At 36.1% G+C, this 23455-nt stretch overlaps 1 protein-coding gene across 7 annotated transcripts in view; it reads left to right on the forward strand.

Moving 5' to 3' along the window:
• LRCH3 (leucine rich repeats and calponin homology domain containing 3) overlaps positions 1-23455 on the forward strand; it is a 99679-nt gene that overhangs the window by 59832 nt on the left and 16392 nt on the right. For 3 of the 7 annotated variants that reach the window (XR_009696983.1, XM_061166959.1, XM_061166953.1), the window contains exons 10-17: positions 1890-1966; positions 9009-9060; positions 9433-9582; positions 12955-13005; positions 14526-14579; positions 18738-18809; positions 22407-22455; positions 23247-23354. Coding sequence is in view for 6 of the 7 variants with exons in the window: in XM_061166959.1 (XP_061022942.1) it covers positions 1890-1966; positions 9009-9060; positions 9433-9582; positions 12955-13005; positions 14526-14579; positions 18738-18809; positions 22407-22455; positions 23247-23354 (613 nt within the window). In the remaining variant the exon portion in view is untranslated. The remainder of the gene's footprint in view (positions 1-1889; positions 1967-9008; positions 9061-9432; positions 9583-12954; positions 13006-14525; positions 14580-18737; positions 18810-22406; positions 22456-23246; positions 23355-23455) is intronic. The other 4 variants (XM_061166956.1, XM_061166955.1, XM_061166957.1 and 1 more) reach the window with 4 other exon arrangements.

Genomic DNA, 23455 nt, shown 5'->3' on the forward strand with positions numbered 1-23455 from the left:
ATGTGTGATGTACCTGTTTCTTGGAGATAGACTGTAAATAATTTTACAGTTGATTTTTAGGGGGAATAAGTTGGGTTTTTTTCCCTTCTAGAATACCCATTTTGATGATTTTCTTTGGTGTTCAAGTAGGATTATTTTGTTTTTATAGATTCTCATTTGACAGAATACATGATGTCTCTATCTTTGATTTATATTTTTCAGTATATAAGCCATATAACTTAAACCAGTTAAGTTTTCATCAGTAATTTTTTTAAATGACCTTTACCCTTCAGTTTATAAATGTGTGTTTTAGTCGTTCAGTCATGTTCAGCTCTTTGTGATCCCGTGGACTGTAGCCTGCCAGGCTCCTCTGTCCATGGAATTCTCCAGGCAAGAATACTGGAGTGGGTTGCCATTTCCTTCTCCAGGGGATCTTCCTGATCCAGGGATTGAACCCGAATCTCCTGCATTGCAGGCAGATTCTTTATCATCTGCCACTGTTTCTCTTTTAATTAATACCATGGTGGTGGTGGTTGTTTAGTCACTAAGTTGTAGCCTGCCAGGCTCCTCTATCCATGGGATTTTCCAGACAAGAATACTGGAATGGGTTGACATTTCCTTCTCCAGGGGATCTCCCCCACCCACAGATCAAACCTACATCTCCTACATTGCAGGTGGTCTCCTACATTGCAGGCAGATTCTTTACCACAAGCCAGCAGGAAAGCCTTAATTAATACCATCGTGCTGTGCGTGTTCAAGTCGCTTCAGTCATGTCCAACTCTTTTCGACCCTGTGGACTGTGCCCTCCCAAGCTCCTCTGTCAATGGGATTCTCCAGGCAAAAATACTGGAGTGGATTGCCATGCCCTTCTCCAGGTGATCTTCCCCATCCAAGGATTGAACCTGAGTCTCCTGCATCTTTTGCATCACAGGCAGATCCTTTACCGCTGAGTCACCAGGGAAGTCCCAGTTAATATCATATTTTACCATAAACAGAAATTACTTTTGAGCTTCCCTGGTGGTACAGTGATTAAGAATTCACCTTGCAAAAAAAAAAAAAGAATTCACCTTGCAGTGCAAGGGACGCTGGTTCCATCCCTGGTCCAGGAAGATCCCGTGTGTCGCTGAGCAGCTAAGCCAGTACATCACAACCACTGAGCCCATATGCTGCAACTACTGAAGCCAGCACTCCTAGAGCTTGTGCTCCGCAACAAGAGAAGCTACCTCAATGAGAAACCCGCACCGTAGAACAAAGAGTAGCCCACGCTTACCGCAAGTAGAGAAAGCCTGCGTGCAGCAGCAAAGACCCATCATAATAAATGGATGGGAAATAAATAAATAATAAATAAAATAAGTAAATAAATATTTAAAGAAAAAGGAAGAAATTACTTTTTATCTTGATATTCTACTAGCATCCCCAGGACTATTTGTCTAACATAAGTACAATTTATAATGATGATGAAGTAAAGAAATGTAATCTCCCCGGTGAACTTCCTGTTACCAGGAATAGTCAAGAGAGGCTGAGTAAAAGTCAGGATAGGATCAGTAGGAGTTCCTGTTCTAGAGGAGAATTTGTGCTCAATGACCTCTAAGATTCTTTCCAACTTTCACATCTTATTGTTTTGTAAATATTACTGTATGGTCATTATAAATCATAAAATACAGTGAGAAGAAAATCTACATCTTTTAAAAATAAATGTTTTTGGATTGTGAACAGTTTTCTCTTTACCAAAGCAGTGATATAGCCTATAATTCTTCTAAACATGAAAATTCACATTCCAAGATTTTGTTAAAATATTTTTAGTGTAATACAATATACTGATCCCTAAATGCCATTGAAATGTGAACTGTGTAATTACACTTTTCTGGATACATGTCTTAAATTGATCTGTTTTTCTGTTTTTGGCCTAGGGTTCACCACTAAAGCCAATACCCATGAGGGAATTTCAAAAAACAGAAGACATGAGAAGATATTCACATCAAAATAGGTTTGAAAAACCAGTGCTAGTCATTTGTTTCTGTCTTAAAACTCGGTAGTAAGAGCATGAAATGATTTTGGTTTTGTGTAGATATATGTATAATGAAGGTGTTTAGATACTACGTGTTTTAAATATGATGTATTTATAGCTAAATGAAATGTACCTTTGTGCTGTAAAATAAGAAGTAAAACTGACTTGCTGATTCTAAATTCAGATTACCTAAACCACTATCTGTATAATTATTTGAAGATACTTAGTAAAGTTTATAATGATATATCTGGATTTATGCATAAATAGGGCTACATGAATTTCAGGAGTCCAGCGATTTTACTTAAACTTTTGATTAGATGACAGAACAATAGAGAAAACAATATATTCTTCATTCCCATCTCAGTTGAAGTAATCTTTTATCTATAATTACTGCCTCACAGGATATTTCTAAAATTAGCTTGATCATTTAGAATACCGCTGCTGCTGCCTTTTTTTTTTTTCTCAAGAGTACTGCTTCTTATTCTTGAACTCCAAAAAGTTTCTTTCATAAACTGTATCACAGTAGTTGAAAAATTCTCAGCCTTTGATTTTTTTGCTTCCCTTTTTTTTTTTTTTTTTTTGAAATCTTAAAAAAGTAGGCTTGATAAGTCTGTTTTTAAGTAGCATTAAATTTGTTGCGTAGAAAGTGTCATACATCATTCTTTACTTATACTTGACAGGATATTAAAGTTGTTTAGAAGGCTGAGCCATAGATGAAACTGTAGGGAGAATAATGAAAGAAAGAAATCTTATAACTTGGCCTTTTTAAATCTTGTTAGTTAGTTCATGAAGATTTAGACACATTTCATGTCTTTGAAATTTATCTCAAAATGACCTGTTAGTTGCCAATGTGTCCCTTTACTGAAACTGTGGTTATTCGAGATTCCAGTATCATGTGGGGATTTCTTGTTACATTTCCCTATGTTGGATAGACCTCTGCTTTATTTTTGGCCCCTCCTATCTTCTGTGTCCATTATAAGTAAAGCTCAGGATCTCCAGGATATGGCACACACCCTCAAGGCGAAAGCCAGCTTTTTGCTCAATTGCCTTACTAAAGTTTTAGTTTTTTGACGCTTCAGTTCAGTTAGGTTTAATCGCTCAGTCACGTCCAACTCTGCGACCCCATGGACTGCAGCACGCCAGGCTTCCCTGTCCATCACCCATTCCTGGAGCTTGCCCAAACTCATGTCCGTCAATTTGGTGATGCCATCCAACCATGTTACCCTCTGTCGTCCTCTTCTCCTCCTGACTTCAGTCTTTCCCAGCATCAGGGTCTTTTCCAATGAGTCAGTTCTTCACATCAGGTGGCCAAAGTATTGGAGCTTCAGCATCAGTCCTTCCAATGAATGAATATTCAGGACTGATTTCCTTTAAGATTGACTGGTTTGATTTCCTTGCAGTCCAAGGGACTCTCAAGAGTCTTCTCCAGCATCACCATCCAGAAGCATCAATTCTTCTGTGCTCAGCTTTCTTTATAGTCCAACTGTCACATCCATACATGACTACTGGAAAAACCATAGCTTTGAATAGATGGACATTTGTCGACAAAGTAATGTCTCTGACCCTTATATAACAAATTACCACAAATTTAGTTGCTTAAAACACACCTATTTATTATATTATAGTTTTGAGAGATAGAAGTCTGGGCAGGTTTGTTTTGGTTCTCTGCTTAGGGCCTCACAAGGCCAAAGTCAAGGTGTTGGCTAGCATAGAGTCTTACCTAGAGACCCTGGAGGAGAATCCACTTCCAGCCTCATATAGGTTCCTGGCAGAATTCAGTTCCATGCAGTTGTAGATTGAGGTCTCCATTACCTTGTTAGCTGTTAGCTGGGAGTCCTTTTTGCTTCTAGAGTCCACCCACATTTCTTGGTTCATGGTTTCCTCCATCTCAAGCCAGCAGTGACAGGTCAGATCTTCACATTTTAAATGTGATTTCCCTTTCTGCCACATCTCACAAACTCTTCTTGCCTTCCTCTTCTGGTTTTAATGACTTGTATGATTATACTAGGCCCACCTGGATAAGGTTGACCAATTAGTAACCTTAATTTCATCTGCAGAGTCCTTTTCTGATATGTAATGTATTTATTGGAGTAATTCTGGGGGAGGAGATCTTGAGTGCCAAAAATCTGCCTACCAAACCTTAATCCAGAGTTCCTGTTTTTTAACTTCTTTTTAGAATCTGTGAGGTTTTTTTTTTTTTTTTTTCCGGCACTTCAGCAGTGCATTTTAAAAGATTACTTTATTGAACAGTTTTTTTGTTTCCATTGGAAGAGTCATTCAGAATATGTAACCTGCCACAGTGCTAGAAACTGAATCAATGATTACTGTTAACTAGGTGTTTCAAATCTTTAGATCAATACAGTCTTTGGATAAGAACTCCATACTTTATCCCTGTCATCAGTTGAGCTTTAAGATCAATACATACCTCATGTTGCTAAATATCTCATATGTGCTAAGCAGTTTTTTAGGTATTGGGAAATAGCTGTAAATTTCAGAGTTCTATCCTCCTCAAATGGAATCATGAACTAGAACCTAGAAAAACAAAATCACCTCAGAATGGCTGGCCACTCTCAGGCTCACAAGACTTGCCTGTAACCTGAGTAATGTTGCATTGCTTCATGTGTGTGCTCAGTCATATCCAACTCTTAACGACCCTATGGACTGTAGCCTGCCAGGCTCCTCAGTCCATGGAGTTTTCCAGGCAAAAATACTGAAATGGGTTGCCATTTCCTTCTTCAGAGGATCTTTCCAACTCAGGAATCCAACCTGTAGCTCCTGCATCTCTTGCATTGCAGGAAGAATCTTTACCTCTTGAGCCATTGGGGCTTCCCAGCCTGAGGAATATGTTAACCTACAAAGTGTCGATCAATCTTCTGTTACAAAGACTGAAAGGAATTGAGTTAGTTTCTAGATTGCTACTTGCTTGTTGGTCACTGATGGGAAAAAAGTTGTTTGCTTTTTTCCTCCCAATTCTCCCCTCCCATCACCCACCATGTACATATCTTCCTCCCTCCCCCTCCCCCCCCCCCACACAGACACTGCCTGAGGATTAAGAAAGTTAAGGAGGTATGTTAAGAGTATTATGATAAATTGGGAAGTGTTTTATAACTGTTTGCTAAAAGGGAGTAAATAAATTTTTAGTTAAAATAACAAAACTGTCATTTATTTTATATATCAAAAAAAAATTTTAAGGGCTCACTTATAACCTGATTGGCATTTTAGTTCAGGAGAGATGATAATGTCAGGCTACGTCCTATGAAGTTCGTTAATTTCTACTGGAAGCAGTATAGTATTAAAGAAGTACCTGGATATTTTTAGTTTCCATGTTACATAGACAAAACTAGAAAAGCTACTATATTAAATGTGATATCCTGAACAAAGAAAAGCAGAAGGGCAGTTCAGAGTCTGTCATACAGAGGTACAGTTCTGGTTTACCCAGCTCAAATAAGTTCAAGATTTAAAAATGAATAATTACAAACCTGTATTTTTGTATCAATATCCCATATTTTTGAGAGGAAGATACCCCTGCCATTTGTTTAAACAATATTTCTTGAGCATAGTCTTCATAACCAGCATAGTCTGGTTATGTTCTAGGTCCCTGATATCACGTAGTTAACCTTTAACAACGCAATAACAGACAAATATATGTAACAAATACTTGTCAGGTTCTGCTCAGTGCTACAAAGAAAAATAAAGCAGGATGAAAGAGTTAATACTGAGTCAGTTTGAGGGGAAAGCAAGAGCAATTTTATGAGGTAATGATATTTTGATCAAAACCCCAAAGAGAGGGATCAAGGATTCTGGCTATCTAGGGGAGGAACAGTCTAAGCAGAAGCCATGATAGAGGAACATACTTAGTATGTTCAAGGAACACTGCTGCTGCTGAGTCGCTTCAGTCGTGTCTGACTCTGTGCAGCCCCATGGACTGCAGCCTACCAGGCTACTCCGTCCATGGGATTTTCCAGGCAAGAATACTGGAGAGGGTTGCCATTGCCTTCTCCCAAGGAACACTAAGGAGTGTAAATAAGGCAGAACAGTTTTGAAGAGTGAGATGAAAATTAAGTTGTGGTTATGTTCTACTTGAGATGCTGCTAGAAATTCAGTGGTGTTACCAAGTAAGCAGGTCTAGATAGATAAATTTAGAGTGAAGGGGAGAGAATTAAGGCTTAAACAAAAAACTAGATTGTTTGTTTTTATTGTTCAGTCGCTAAGTTGTGTCCATCTCTTTGCGACCCTATAGCCTGCAGCACACCAGGGTCCTCTGTCCTCCACTGTTTCCTAGAGTTTGCTCAAGTTCATGTCCATTGAGTTGGTGATGCTATCTAATCATCTCATCCTCTGCTGCTGCCTTCTCCTGTTGCCTTCAGTCTTTCCCAGTGAGTCAGCTCTGACCTCAGGTGGCCAGAGTATCAGAGCTTCAGCTTTAGCATCAGTCCTTTCAGTGAATATTCAGGGTTGATTTCCTTTAGGATAGATTGGTTTGACCTCGCAGCCCAAGAGACTCTCAAGAGTGTTCTCCAGCATCACAGTTCAAAAGTATCAGTTCTTCGGCACTCAGTCTTCTTTATGGTCTGACTCTCACATCTGTACATGACTACTGGAAAAACCATAACTTTGACTATACGGACCTTTGTTGGCAAAGTGATGTCTCTGCTTATATGCTGTCTAGGCTTGTCGTAGCTTTCCTTCCAACGAGCAAGCATCTTTTAATTTCATGGCTGCAGTCATCGTCCGTAGTGATTTTGGAACCCAAGAAAATAAAATCTGTTACTGCTTCTACTTTTTCCCTTTCTATTTGTAATGAAGTAATGGGACTGGTTGCCATGATCTTAGTTTTTTAAATGTGGAGTTTCAAGCCAGCTTTTTCACTCTCCTCTTTCATCCTCGTCAAGAAGCTCTTCAGCGTCTCTTCGCTTTCTGCCATTAGAGTGGTATCATCTGCATGTCTGAGATTGTTGATATTTCTCCTGGCAGTCTTGATTCTAGTTTTTGATTCATCCAGCCCAGCTTTTTGTGTGACGTACTTTGTGTATAAGTTAAATAAGCAGGATGACAATACATAGCTTTTCCAATTTTGAACCAGTCCATTGTTCTGTGTCCATTTCTGTTGCTTCTTGACCTGCATACAGGTTTCTCAGGCAACAGGTAAGGTGGTCTGGTAGTCCCATTTCTTTTAAGAATTTCCCACAATTGGTTTTGATCCACATAGTCAAAGGCTTTAGTATAGTCAGTGAAGCAGAAGTAAATGTTTTTCTAGAATTCCCTTGCTTTCTCTGATCCAGCAGATGTTGGCAATTTGATCTCTGGTTCCTCTGCCTCTTCACAACCTAGCTTGTACATCTGGAAGTTCTCAGTTCACATACTGCTGAAGCCTGTCTTAAAGGATTTTGACCATAACCTTGCTAGCGTGTGAAATGATCACAATGGTATGGTAGTAGAGACAAGCAGGAATGGTTATGGAAATAGGAGAAAGAATGTCATGTCCCAGAGGCTAAGTGAAGAGACATTCTCAAGACATGTGGGGAGAGAGAGAAGCAAATCTCACATACTGCTGATAGGTTCAGGAAGGTGAGGGCTGAGAATAACTATTGGATTTGGACATGTAAATCCCCCAAATTGAAGAGAGCAGTTTCAGTGAAGTTGTGAGGACAGATCCAGACTGGAGTGGGTTCAAACTAAAATGGGATGAGATGAAGTGGAAACAGTGAATTCAACCAACTTTTAAAGAGGCTTGGTGTAAAAATGAGGATATAAAGAAGATGTATATTAAAAAGTTTTGCTTAAAAAGCATTAAAGAAAAATGTTCAAATCAGGGCACATACACCCACTTGAGATGGTTTTATATGATCCTTTCTGGTATAGTTTATAGATGGCCAATAAAAGCTTTAAGAAATGTTAACAGTGAAGTTGGTAATTTGGGACAAACTTGTACTTAATGCTAGTTATTCTAGTACATGGTCCTGGAGTCACTCATCTCTCATTCTTTATTGGTTATATCCCAGTTAAAAATCTTATCCTACCAATACACTCCTCTCTCTTCTTGCAAGACTGTGACTGAGTATGCTCTGTTTAGGCGTGCTAGGATAAAAGTTGGTGAGGATTAATAGAAAGTTAAGGAAGTTTTAAATCTCTACCTTTAACATTATTTTAAATATTGTATAGGAAGTTATTAAGTAATTTATTTGGTAGCCATTAAGTAATTTATTCTGTTACTTTTAAAAATTATAAACAATTTATTCTGTCAAAAGTTTTTTTAATGCCTAGAAATTAAAAAAAAATTTGTGAATACTTCAAAGATTTGGAACCAATATGAGAAAAAAATATAGCATGAAAGAACAATAGACTAGCTTAAGTTTTTGTTTTCTTACATACTATATTTTTAAACTTTAGGAAATACAACAGGAAATAAATAAACCAAAATATAAGAATTAACACTGATAAAACTGAAAAGCAAATTTTACTGTTTTTTTTTAAGCATCAAATCAGGTTTCATATTTTTCTTAAAGATAAAAATCAACAAAATCTTCAGTTTTAGTACTAAAATTGCTCTTCAGTTAAAAATGGGAGTAGATGTGCTCTACACATAAAGTTACAGGTTCTGTAGTATTCCAGAATTGTGTTGATAAAGTGGCTTTGTGTATAAACCATCTCTATGTACATGATCTTGTTTCAGTCCTAGTAATAAAGAAGATGTAGTTCTGTGAGCTATAAAGAAACAATACTATTTGAAAAGTGATCTCAAATAACTATCATCAGCACTGGCTGACATAGACAGTTGTTCGCTATGTATAGCTTGATCAGTGATATCATCACATGAAACATGAGTTGGAGACATCAGGTGTTCCTGTAGCTTAATTTAATGACTTGGGCTCAAGTTTATAAAATGCAGTTGGTCTTTCAATGTTGACCAGTTTGCCTGCTGATTAATAGAAAGCTACATTAACAGTAAAATTCCACTTATCTTTTATTTATCTGTCTTATCAGAGAGTTTTTTCTTTTCTATTTTTCCTTTTTGGATCAGGGTTCCAGCTGAGCCATCTTCTCTCTTATCACTATCACCAAGTCACAATCAGGTAAAAAAAAAAATTTCCAGTTCTTTTTAAATTAAGATGATTTTCTTCTTTTATAATACTTAAATTGCAGTTAATTCCCAAACATCTATAAATTTTATTACCTGTGTCTTCAATCTACAATTAATATAATATGTGCACCTGATAGGAGTAGCAATGTTTTAGACACCAGAGAGAAAATAAGTCTTTATAGTACATATAAGAACACAGTGCAGAAATGGGAAAAAATTAGCAATAAGCACATCTGAAGAAATGCTCAGTAAATGCAAAGTAAAAATTGCTTGGGTCAGCAGTAGTTTCCCAAAATTGATAAAGAATATTTGTAAGTTGATCTTTATCCCTGCTTGCATATGCAAAATGATCCTCTTGTTCCAGTTTTCACAGACAGACCTGGAACTTCATCGGAGAAGAGAACAATTAGTAGAACGTACTCGGAGAGAGGCACAACTTGCTGCCCTCCAGTATGAGGAAGAGAAAATAAGGACCAAGCAGATTCAGAGAGATGCTGTCCTGGACTTTGTCAAGGTGAGTTCTTCGGATTCTTTGAATGGTGCTCCTAAACCTTCTTAGAATTAAGTGCATATTTGTTTCACAGAGGCTGTCAGGCTTTATTGCCTTCATGGGGAAAAAAAATTGATAATCATAAGAATTCTTGAGTAAATAGTATAACTGTCTCCTTTTGTGATTAGATTAATTGTCCTCAAAGGTGGATAGGCTTGAGGATAATCAGAAGTGATTGATCTTGCTTTTAGGACAGTGACAGTCTCTTACTCTTAATGAGCTGAAAGTGAAAATGCTGTGTAAACTGTAAAGTACCATGAAGATTTAAACTATTGTTATCTGAACCTGTCACTAACTTCCTTACCTCAAAAATTTTCAAGGCTCACAGGCTTAATACTTTAGTCATCTTAGGTTCTTTCCTTTCTGTTTTCTTCCCACCTACTCAGTTAATAATCCTTATTAATACTTCTGTTTTAAACAGACTCTGTAGTTGTCTCTAAATCTGGTTCACTTTTTTGGCCTGTTTTACTTACATCTTTTTGTTCTGCAATCACCTTAGATTTTTTTTTTTTTCCTTTTAAAATAATTATTTATATTTTTGCATGTTTAATATATGTCTCTCCCAAGAATTCCCTGGTGGTCCAGTGGTTAGGACTCTAAGCTCTCACTGCCACAGACCCTGGTTGGATTCCTGGTCAGGGAACTAAAATCCCACAAGCCTAGTGGTGTGGCCCATATGTATGTATTTGTCTCTCCCATTTGTCTGTAAACTCCATGAAGAAGGGGACGTGTTCTTTCTATCATGTTTATTCACTGATGTTTCCCTAGGTCTAACCATGCCTTAGCCAACAGTAAAGCTCAGTAAATACTTTTTAAATGATTGAACAGATGAATCACTCATTGTCTCATTGCTTTCTCTTGTTTCATAACTCTAGCCAAAGTGTATCTTCTTTAACTACCATACACATAATAAATTCTTACATTTTTTCCAAATGTATGAAGCCTGCAATGATGATATTTGACACCCAGAGAGGATAAGAGTTTTCCTAAGGTTAAATACTCAGCTAGTAAGTGGCAGAGCAAAGATTCTAATCAAGACAGACTGAATAGAAAATGGAAATGAAGCGGATGGAAAATAAATAGTTTCTTTAAAAAAAAAAAATTCTTGATGGTAACTAGACTTACCATGGTGATCACTTTGATATAGAAATATCAAATCATTATATTGTGTACCAGGAACTAATATAGTGTTGTTGATCAGTTATACTTCAAAAACAGACAAACTCATAGAAAAAGAGGTCAGAATTGTGATTACCAGAGGCATGGCATGGGGGAGGGGGAATTTGATGAAGGTATCTAAAAGGTACAAACTTCCAGTCATAAGATAAATAAGAATTAGAGATGTAATACATTAATACAGCATATGTATTAAGTGTGAAAGTTGTTAAGAAGGTAAATCCTAAGAGTTCATCATTTCATCATTTTTTTTCTTTTATTTTGAATCTGTATGAGATGGTAAATATCCATTAAACTTACTATGGTAATCATTTCATGACTTCTGTAAATCAGATCATGGTGCTCTCCGCCTTAAACTGATACAACGCTATGTGTGAATTATGTGCTTAGTCGCTCAAGTTGTGTCCGACACTTTGCGACCCCATGGACTGTAGCACATCAACCTCCTCTGTCCTTGGGCATTCTCCAAGCAAGAATACTGGAGGGGGTTGCCATCCCCTCCAGGGGATCTTCCCAACCCAGTGATCGAACCCAGGTCTCCCACATTGCAGGCAGATTCTTACATCTCAATAAAACTGGAAGGAAAAAAGAAAGGGAGACAGGCTGACTCAAATCCGTGGTCTATGACCAGAATGCTATACTGACTCTCAGTTGATGATAATGGCTAACACATATTATGTCCTAAGTGTTGTTCTATGCATTTTATATGAAATAACTCATTTAGCTTGCCTTATGTAGAAGTAGCATAATTAGTAAGAGATAATTACATTGTAGATAGCCTTGATTAAAGGTCAAATTAGAGTTTGATCTTGAACAGTTAGGCAGACAAGAGCCATTTTAGTTCTTAAGCAGGAGAAAAATATGAGAGGGAAGATACTTCTGAGAAACTAATCTCATGTTAGAATATATTAAAAGATGAGGAAAGAAAGAAAATGAAATAGAGAGTAATTGCAGGAATTAGATGAAGGCATACAACTAGACAATCTCTAAGTTTCCTAAGGAAAAGCAGTGTTGTCCAGTGGTAAGGTCCTGTATCAGAAATATCTGAATTTGAATCTAACTTTCCTACTAGGTATATGGTTGACTTTTGGAAAGTTACAGAGCCATTCTATGCCTTTAATTTCCTTATCTGTGTAATATTTAACAGTTAAATATCAGCTATTTCAGAATAATTGTGGCTGCACCTAGTACTTTTATTAGTATGGTATGTGCTACACCCTTTGGTACCACAAAGGGTTTTATAAAATAACAGTAAGAGTTTTTAGAAGCAGCATCATTATGTCCTATACATAGATGTGTAGTGAATGTTGAAAAATTATTGACAATGAATGGGGAAAAAAAGGTTCCAAAGCAAGATTTCGAGGCTACAAGAATGGTTTTAATGGGAATTAGCTTTGTGGAAAGAAGGTCAGATTTAGAGTTAGAAGACATAGGTGCAAATCTGAGTTCTGCTGCTTACTTTGTGACCTTGCACAGACCATATAAACTCTCTATCCTCAATTTTTTCGTCTTTAAAGAATATGATTATGGTGTTTATCTCACAGAGTAAGAATCACTTGAGATACTGTGTATAGGAACACATTATAAAACACAGTGCAGATATTGTGAGATTATTAATTGATGTAATAATAGAAATTATCAAGTTAAATGAAAGAGCCAGTTATTACGAGAAATGGAAGGGTTTTTTTGATTATGTTGAACGTAAGATGACAGTGGGGTTTCCAGGTAGACAGTTTCCACAAACATTTGAAAATACAAGCCTGAAATTTGGCTGATGGGAGAGAGCTAAAGCTGTTAGCATTGGTGTAATATTTGAAGCCATTAGAGAAAGAAAGATGATTTCATTGAGAGAATTTAGTGAGAGATCACTACTCTGTGAATATGTTATCCATGTACATATTTTAAAAAGCATAGTTTTTAAAATGTTCTCTTTATAGATGCTTGTATACACAGAAGAGTACTGTATATCAGCTTACTGCTTTTCCGCATTTAAAATATAAGCTACTTAAGGAAAGGGTGGCATCTAGTAACCAGTTAATTTAGAAAAGTGTCATACATAAGAGATACAGAAATTAATGTGAATGGTTACTTAATAAATAGAATTTTTCATTTCCAATGTTCCAAATTCTAACCAACTTTCCTTTCTTGTGGGGTATATAGCAAAAAGCATCGCAAAGTCCACAAAAACAACACACCCCCTTAGTTGGTGAGGTAAGTTTATATAATCACCTTTCTTTGAAATTTTTTATTACTGCAATGAAAATGAAATAGTTTGCATGTGGTTATCATATGTTTTCAGTGATCAAATTATTGCCATTTTCTTTTTTCCCTTCATAAAAATCTACTTACTAGGGAGAAAAAGACACGGGCCAGGAAGTTTATCACAACCTATAGATCACGATTTTTTTTTAATTTATACATATCCATCTGGAGGTTATTACCCTCCTTGCATCCCCAGCAGAGATATCATCTCCCTCATCCATTTTCAAAGCTACTGTGTGATGAGAGGTGGTCCTGAGATCTGTATCTAACACAGGTGATTGGTGTCAGTATTAAACCAAAAGCGCTACATAGTATTTCCACTTCGGAGCTCATTTCCTAAGTGTGTATGTTATTGGTTATACTTTGTACACATTAATTTTATCATAAGTTATACATTTGCATTACAAATTGACATGTAAGATTAATTGCTTATTAACCTTTTTAAAAATCTATGCACCTGTTTTGATCTGCTAAACTGATGCTTACTAAATGAGTATTTTTCTTGTAATTGGCTTTTTTGTTAGCTATTTTCCTTTGTCTTTGCCTTTTTATTTTTTGGTTTTATGATCACCACTTCCTTAAGAATGCATTAATGTGTTTTTTCATGTGAATGATGACTTTGTTCTTTGTAAAATAAGTTATTTGAAAACCTAACACATGGGACTATATAAGCATCAGTTTTCAGCACAGTGTTTTTGTAGCACAAGTGTTTCTAGATTGGTAAAATATATTGGAAATGTTTTAAATTATCCATTATAAAGTTTTTAAATTTTTATTAGACATATAATAACTATTTTTGTTCATTTATTTGAGAACTTGGGCATTGGTAACACCTGAAAGATTCACTCAAGAATTTTCAATTGTCTTTTCTTCTCATGGTAATAACTGTACAAACCTTTGAGAGTCAGAATTTGATAAGTTAATATACTCTTCCTTTTTTACCCAAACATTTCCTTCTTAATGATCCTTCTGGAGTAATTCATTATATAAAACTAAAGCTCTTCAGGAAAATGACATGTGCAGTTTAAAATTTCCAGTTGTACCGTTGTTTTGTCTTGAAAGGTAGTGAAGAGATGCTTGGAATATGAGGCATCACTCTTGGGTTTATTGTTTTGAATTTATCACTAGCTCACTAAATAACCAGAAATTCTTTACGTTATTGCTACATCCGTACTTCAGCTTTCTCTTCTTAGAACAGAGAATAATTTCCTGTTCCCTCTTCACTTTAGAAAGTTTTTAGGCGATAAAATCATACTTGAAATTGTTTAAGCTCTTTAGGAGAAAATCATTACTCACAGCTTACTAGCTGTTATGATGCATGAATTCTGAATGATTGTGAATGTGGTCCTGTATGTTGGCATCTTTACAAGTTTGTGTTAATATGTCTCTCTGCATGTGTATTTGTGAAATTTGTCGTGTGTGTGCATAGCTTGGTTTTGACACTGCTTCATTTTTCTCCACCTCTCCAGTGTCCCTTCCCATCCAGAAGGTCTCAGCACACTGATGATAGTGCCTTGTTAGTGGTAAGAACCTTGCACAAAATGGAGTTTTACATTGCTGTGTCTCAGGATTGGAGAATAGCTATTGTACTTTTCATTCTGAATTGATCTAAATACCATAAAACATGATGAGCATCATTACTGAATGCTTTACAAGTAGTTAGAATGTCTCCCTACATTACTTTTCATGATTTACTCAGTATTCCAAGTATTCTGCAGATGTGATTCAAATACCTTTGTTAGTGTCCTCAAAGTAAAACATCTGCATTGAGAACCATATTGGCTTTGTATGTGTGTTGGAGGAGAGTTTAAAAACATACTAGTTTTTAAAATGTCATTTCTAATTACAGATGTCCATTGTTAATCATTAATTTGTTTTGTGAGTCACCTGTATGATGAATGCTTACCTTATTACTTCATGATGCTAATTATACAACTGTATATTTGACACCCTATTTTATTATCTATTTTATGCTACTGAAAATCCCAAACTTTAAAAAAATACTTCCATCTCAAGATTATCCCTCCATACCCATTTTATGTTTTAAACTCAGGGAAACATTAACTTGGAATGCTATCTAGTGATCTTTGTTAACATTAGTTTACTTTTCTTTTTTAACTTTATTTGATTTTATTGAACACATGCAAATTTAGAAGATACCTTAAAACCTAGTGGTTTACTTTTATTGTCTGTTTCATCAGCTGAAAATGAGTATAACAGGAGACCTTTCTTGAGAGTCTCATTTTTATCAGCTTTGCAGGAGGATTCTAACCATTTACACAATTGGTTTTCCCATCATGTTTTATGTTACTTTTTTCACTGTAGTATTGAAAACCAGCAGTTCAAAAGCCTATTGTCTGTAGCAGTTCCTGTCTTAGGCGCTGGTAACTGCTGCCGCTGTGCATGCTATTGCATGAACTACATACGTCAGCATGAGATTCTTGTTACATAAATTTCACTGTCAAAATCTTTGTGTTCTGCAATCATCATTTCCTTTATGATGGATAAAGCATATTTTAACTGGACAGTCTTATAAAGAAATAAGCTCTTGGGGTTTCAGTTGAAGTTGATTGGCTTGAGAGGCAAATAATAAATTAATGTAAAAAAAATACTGAGAGCCTGTGATGATCCAGACACTGTACCAGCATTATTTCATTCATCCTCACAGCATCCTAAAGAGCTAAGGGTAAACTTAACATCATTTTACAAATGATTACTGAGGCACAGAATGTTTTGTCCAGATGTGACTTCTCCAAGATCACGTAGCTAATAAGTACAAGGCTGGTTCAGATCCAGATTTGGGTGACTTAAAACCTGCATGAACACTGTGCTATGTTGCCTCCTGTACTATAATTGAAAACACTTCAGGGAACTGAAGATGAGATTTAATAACACATGTAAGTGCTGAATGCCCAGATGTTTTTATCAAGGAAAAAGTGGAGTTTGGAAAAACAGCCACAAAATCCCCCCTTAGCGTGAAATTTGAAATTTCAGCCATTTTCAAACACATACACTTGTATTTTACTTAATAGTATTCATGTCTGGCGTAAATTAGATGGCCCTTAAAAGCAAAAACATATCTCAGATATTTTTGCATGCCAAATAGTGTCCAACATGTACACAAAGAACCATTATTTAAATCCTACCTCTCCTCTGATCTTATCAAAACTACTCTTAAATGACTTTTAAGAGCTTAAGTATCATCTTCACATGGTAGAATAAAGTCCATATACTTCTTAACATGGTCTGCAAACCCTTTAGAATAAGTTGCAAACTTCTTAACATGGCCTCTAAGTTCCTGTGCACTCTGGGTATTATTTGTCTCTCATCTCTGGTCTCATGCTATATCAGCATTTTTTTCTGCTCTGCAGATATGAGAAACCCTTTTCCACCTCAGGATCTTTGCAAATGCTGTTCCCTCTGCGTGGAATGTCTCTCATTCCATGCATATACCCCTTGGTTGACTCCCACTGATCTATCTGGTATCAACTTAAATGTCACATCCTTAAAATGGCTTTTCTGCCACTTTGCTTACCCCAAATCAGTTCTCCACTGTTACTCATCTTCATAGTACTTTTAGGTGGGAGTTTATTGTTTTTTATATCCCTCCCCCAACGATAGACTATTAGATTATAAGTTTCATGGGCCTGGGGATATTCTCTGTTGCATTTACTTATGTATATTCAACCCCTATCTAATTCCTGGGATATATTAGTTATTAATTACTAATAAGTATTCCTGAATAATAAGTATTCCTGAATAATTTGGAAGTTTTATGTATTCTTTACATGTAATAATTGCTCATTTGTTAAGGTGGTCAAGTGGTTAAGATTAGGTGTTTTCACTGCAGTGGCCAAGGTTCAGTCCAGGGAACTGAGATCCTGCAAGTTGCATGGTGTGGGCAAAATAAAAAAAATAAAATCACAGTCAGGAAAATAATAAAAAGTTGTCAAAAAAAAATAGTTTCGTGATGAGAAGGTCTGATGATACAGCAAGTAAATGTTGAATCTCATTTAAAGATCTCGAAATATGGGATTTGATATAAGTATTAGAAATGTTTAATATCTGTTACACTAACATTCTCTTAGGGTTGCCCTTCAGGCTCTGTTGCTTTCATATATGTTGCATCTATGTCTATCCTATCTCTAGATAATGGCAAGTAGCTAGACTCATTTCACTTCCTCTTCTCTCCATTCCTTTTTTCCTCCTTTGCCAACATAGTGCCATTTAACCTTTTTATACTTGAGATTGGGCTTCCCTGGTAGCTCAGATGATGAAGAATCTGCCTGCAGTGCGGGAGACCTGCGTTTGATCCCCGGCATTCAATCCCTGGGTTGGGAAGTTCCCCTGGAGGAGAACATGGCAACCCACTCCAATAGTCTTACCTGGAGAATCCCCATGGACAGAGGAGGCTGGTGGGCTACATACAGTCTGTGGGGTCTCAGAGTCAGATATGACTGCGACTAAGCACATAGCACATACTTGAAATTGACAGTAATTCAAGTCCATTTGATTACAAGGAAGCCCAGGAAATCTAAACAAGTAAAAGCATGTAAAATGTAAGACTGTTGTCACAGTCTGTTCTTGGTACATTTCTTTCTTCACTTTTTTCTGCCTTAAGATATGTAATGTTACTGTGAGTATTACATGCTTTTTTTTTTTTTTTGCATACATGAAAAAAACATTGCTATCTATCAACTCATTAAAATTATAGTTGTATTTATTTTATTGACCGTCTTACCTTTTTCTAAACACCACTTGTGTTCCTGTTCATTTATCCCATGATTCAGGTATTTGTGATCATAGTTTAATTTGTTTTTTAATTATTTAACTTACAAAGACTTTAATATCTTGAAACCTTTGGCATTTTTAACAGGTAAAATCCCACCCAAGCACCCTTTGTGAAAGTCTTGTCTTCTCTGATTTCCATTCCCCACCAGTAAAAAAAAATTGTCACGTTTTGAACAGCTTTTATCTATAAAATTCTGTATAATAGATTATAACAGTATTTCTAATATATTTAACTAGTTGTTTGTATTCATAGATTGGTGAAAGGATAAAGCATTAAAACAAAAGGAAAATTGTATGTTTTAGAGGTCATTTGGACTTTCACAGAAGCAGAAATGAAATGCTGGTTCATCCTTAAGTTGTGATGCAAAACCCTTATATCCTGGCATCTCATACCAGAGCCATTAACCTGAATTATAATAAATCTAATTTGGATTAATATTGAAAAAATATTGCCCTTATTCATGCCAGTTCTGATCAGTTAAAATGAACTCTTTGACTGGATTTGTTTATCCTGTCATAGGAATAGCACAGAACTCATTTGTTTCTAAGGCTGTTTTGCTAAAAAAAAAAATATATATATATATATATATATATATATATATGTTCTATTTTATTTCTATATTAAATCAGTCTTTCACTTCTTGATTAATGTGGTATGGAGTATTGAAATAATTGAATTAAAGGTGGAGAAACTGTGTTAAATTACAGGCCTTTTCTCCCAGGTGTTCTCTTTCTGCCCTGTCAATGTCTTAGTGAACCATTTGAAAGTTTGTCAGTGACCTTTCCTTTTCTGCCTTTACTGAGAAGACCTGCCTGCCTGCCTGGCTGTCTGACGTTTTGCTAACATAAATGCTGCCTTCTGTTTCTTCTCTTTGTCTTTTGCAATTTAGTCGCTGTCAGGTGTGAATCAAGTGGGTTATGCTGCTACCCTGCCTCATTCTTCTGCCTTCAGGCTTCTTCAGGTATCAGTATATCTCGTTATTGTAATTTACCAGGAACTTTTGCAAGTTTTATTATGCGGAAACATAGAGCCTTCATTAATTCTTTATATTGAGATTTTGCTTGAAATATTCTATTATCAAAGAATTTTTTTATCATGAGTTTACTTTGTAACTTTGTTACTATTTTACTTTGATCATGAGTTTTTATTTGAATTAACTCTGTTGGCTAAGTGCATGCGAAATAACTTGAGTCCCAGTCTCCCAAACTGGGAGACTGTCTGCTGCCAAAACCCTTTTATAGTAGGGGTCAGTAAGCTATGGTCCCTAGGCCACTGGTTTCTGTTTCATTGACACACAGCCACCATGTGTCTATGGCTGCTTTTGTGCTTAAGTAGGAAGTTACAGTGGAGATCATATGGCCTATAAGTCTAAATTAAAGACCTGTGGTATTTTATATTTTGAAGGCTTCCCTCTAAGGATGATAATTCCATGCTTATTATCATTTGGTACATAAATGATTAATAATCCTCATTGTCAACCAGGTCCTTTCCTTGTCTAACTTACATCTGTCCTCCTGTGATTTACACCTCAACTGTTTCTTTTCTTTTCTTTTCAGAGTGGAGATTTTCTAGTTACTTAGTAGTTCTTTTGTAGGGCAAATCTTTATAATTGAAAATGATTATGATGCCTCCCTTGTCTTCTCTGTAAATTAAGCTTTGGCCCTTTTATGTACCTTTCCTAGCCTGTTTGTCCTTACGAACTTTCACAAGTTCTCTGCCCTACATTTTGGCTGCATGGTCTCCCTCATTAGAGCCCACATGGTGCTGAGCATGAAACCAGGGTTATTCACATCCTAACACTGTTAGGTTGGGGTTTTCCTTTTCGGTATTCATTTTACTCAGTGCCCACTGTAATTGTCAAATGTTTTTATTATACTCCTAATGATAATAATTTCTAAATATTATATCTTCTGTTTCCCTGCTTAATTTTTATTTGTGAACATTTACAATTTTCTAGCTTACCAGAATACTTTCAGACTCTTGAGTCGTGTCCTTCCAGATGCTAACCCCAACTTACATCTGTAAACCTGATAAACCTCCTTTCTGGTTCTTATTGGAGCTACTCATACCTGAATGACTCCTGAAAAAGCTTTCTGATTCTTTTCTTTATTAACCTTCTGCTAGCCTTTGTCAGTACGTTCCTTATTTGAACAACAGAAAATTATCTGAGGGACTGTTTTCAAAATTCTTTCAGGGAAGGTATATAAGAGAAAAGTTAATTTGTTACAGTCAGAGTATCAGCATGGTTTGAGCTAATCATTTTAGTATGCTGGAATGCAAATCACTTAGATTTACAGTTTCAATAAAAATATATTTTAAAAGTCCCCATTTTATAAGTCCCCTCTAGTCTGGCTTTGTTTTTCATTACACCCAATTGTATGTTATCTTGGTACTTCTGGAGGTGAGAACATTTGTTGCCATTCAATGGAATGTGTTTCAGCTCTTCCTTATCTAGTTCAGTTCAGTTCAGTTGTTCAGTCATATCTGACTCTTTGCAACCCCATGGACTGCAGCACGCCAGGCCTCCCTGTCCATCACCAACTCCCAGAGTTTACTCAGACTCATGTCCATTGAGTCAGTGATGCCATCCAGCCATCTTATCCTCTGCCATCCCTTTCTCCTCCCGCCTTCAAGTCTTTCCCAGCATCAGGGTCTTTTCAAAAGAGTCAGTTCTTTGCATCAGGTGGCCAAAGTATTGGAGTTTCAGCTTTAACATCAGTCCTTCCACTGAATATTCAGGACTTATTTCCTTTAGGATGATAGTTGGGTCTCCTTGCTTGTCCAAGGGACTCTCAAGAGTCTTCTCCAACACCACAGTTCAAAAGCATCAGTTCTTCGGCACTGAGCTTTCTTTATGGTCCTACTGTTACATCCTTACATGATTACTGGAAAAACCATAGCTTTGGCTAGATGGACCGTTGTTGGCAAAGTAATGTCTCTGCTTTTTAATATGCTGTCTTGGTTGGTCATAACTTTTCTTCCTAGGAGCGTCTTTTAATTTCATGACTGCAGTCACCATCTGCAGTGATTTTGGAGCCCCCCAAAAGTAAAGTCTGTCACTGTTTCCAGTGTTTCCCCCTCTGTTTGCCATGAAGTGATGGGACCATATGCCATGATCCTTATCTAATAGAGTTGCCTATCAACTTTATCATTTTATTCCTAAATGTGTTAAAAGTTTCTAATCTATCTCACAGTAATAGGTCTTTTTAATTTTTTTTTCCCCTCGGTATCTGGAATAATCTCTTTCAATTTGTACCATTGGTCCTTCAACAGGTCTTTGTTTAGCTAACTAGCTTTCTCCTTCCTATCTCATATTCTTTGAAGATAAGGATAGTCTTTTGTTCACTTATAAAGATATCCAGCTCTTGCCTCACTTGCCTATTCATTCCCTTTACCAGTGCCTGTTGCTCTTACTTTAAACTTGTTATTTAAATTCCCATTTCTTCTCAGCATCCTAAACTTAGTTTACTGGCATCTTTATACTTGATGAACATGTTGTCTTTTTCACTAATGAAGATGTGATACAGTTCTTCACTCAAGAATGCAGCTTACTTTTTAAGTCTTAATTCTTGGCCTGAGAGTATCAAATCAAGGAATCATTACCTCAGAATTGTCTTTCAGATCAGTCCAGGAATTTTCTCAACAGCATGGCTTCTGTTTATTATTTATTTATAGCAGTTAAAATTTCCTTTCATCATTAGTCTCATCTACCCAGGTAAAATTTGAGATAAAGATTTCTGAAAATACTGAAACCCAAAAAGGAGAAAAAAGCATGGGAGTGTGTATATGTGTATGTGTGTGTTTTAAAGTCATTCTGTTAAAAAATGTCTCAGTTATCATAAATTATTGAGTACAATTCATTAATCATTGAATATAACTAGATATAAAGGCCTGAAAAACTTGTTAATTCTAGGTTTTGTTGATTTTACTCCTCTGCCATGTCTTTAATATCTTTAACCCAGCTAACCAATACTTCTTTTTTAATTAGCTTATCTCCAGTCCCTTTTTTTAGATATACCTTATACCAGTTGAGCTACTTCTCTCTCCTTTATAGTTCCTTTGTCAATAAATTAAAAAGATCTTGGATTCAAATACTAGTCTCAAAATACAGCTATCATCTTGCACCATCTTATTTCCTAGCTGAAATGAAGAAACCTTCATTACTCTTTCTTAAAACATTATTTGAGGAGTAGAGGAGAAATACTTTAGAAAGTATCCCAGAAAAACACTATTGTAAAATAAAATTTTATTCTGTCTTATACATTTCCCAATAAAATTTTCTGCCTTAGGATGATTTAATTTTTCACAGTCTTAGGAAAGACCTGTTACATATTAGGACTATCTTCAGAGAATGTGTTACTTAAATCTTATAGTCTCTAGAACCAAGTAAGAGATTTGACATTAAAAAATATTCAAAATTAATTATACCAAATTCTCATTTCTAGATTTCATTTTGAATAGAGTTGCATGATATTTTTTCTTTTATAATCCCTAAGTTATCACAAATGTGGAAAGTACCTCTTGAATAATAATTATTGATGTATTTATTTCTCCACAGAATGATGACAGATCTAATGCTGTATCAAATTCACCTACAACAGAAACAGGTAATAGACACAAAAGTACAATTAACCACATCCTGATTATAATTCTTTACATGGATTTTCCTGATAAATTACTTCTTAAATGGCTGTGGCTTCCTTTTCTGAGAAATCAGACACAAATATGGGAACTCTGTACATTTTTCATTTTTTAATTCAAGTGGTTGTTCAGCTACTCAGCCTTTTGATACAAAAAAATGCGTATTTACTAGCAGGGCTGTAGGTTGGCACAAGACTATATTTAATATATTAACATTCATTCTGTCTTTATTGATACACCAAGAATAACATGAAGTTAAAAATACATACATGAAACTTCCCTGGTGGTCCAGTAGTTAAGAATCCACCTTTCAATGTAGAGAGTGTACATTTGATTCCCAGTTGGAGAACTAAGATCCCACATGTCATGGAGCAGCTAAGCCGACACACCACAACTAGAGTCCGTGCACCAGTGAAAGATTCAAACAAACAGGGAACTCCCTGGTGGCCTAGTGGTGAGGATTCCAGGCTTTCACTGCCATAGTCTGGGTTCAATCCCTGGTTGGGGAACTGAGATTCCACAAGCCATGTGGCATGGCCTAAAAAATAAAAATGCATACAAACAGCCCTCCTGTTTTCAGGGTTACTTTCCTGTACCAGATTTTTCTATTAATAAGCAAAATTATTATTTTATATCATTGCAACATTTAACATTTCTTTTTCATTTATCATTTATTGAACTTTTGTCACATCTATTATTATATTTAATTTTTTTTCCATCTCCTTTAATTTTATTTTGCTTTTCCATGCTGATTCAGTTCATCATTCCCCTGCATATTCTTTTCCTGCTGCTATCCAGAGAAACCAGCCCCAGCGCCCTGAAAGCTTCCTTTTCCGAGGAGCTGTCAGGACAGAAACAAATAAAGGTAGGTGGTAGTGACTAAAAGGGGGATGGGGTGGAGGTGGTTATACAATGACATTAACTGTTAACATGCTTTTAAATTTCTACCCTGGGAATTCCTTGGCA

This window comes from Dama dama, chromosome 19 (genome assembly GCF_033118175.1).
Source record: "Dama dama isolate Ldn47 chromosome 19, ASM3311817v1, whole genome shotgun sequence".
NCBI lineage: Eukaryota > Metazoa > Chordata > Mammalia > Artiodactyla > Cervidae > Dama > Dama dama.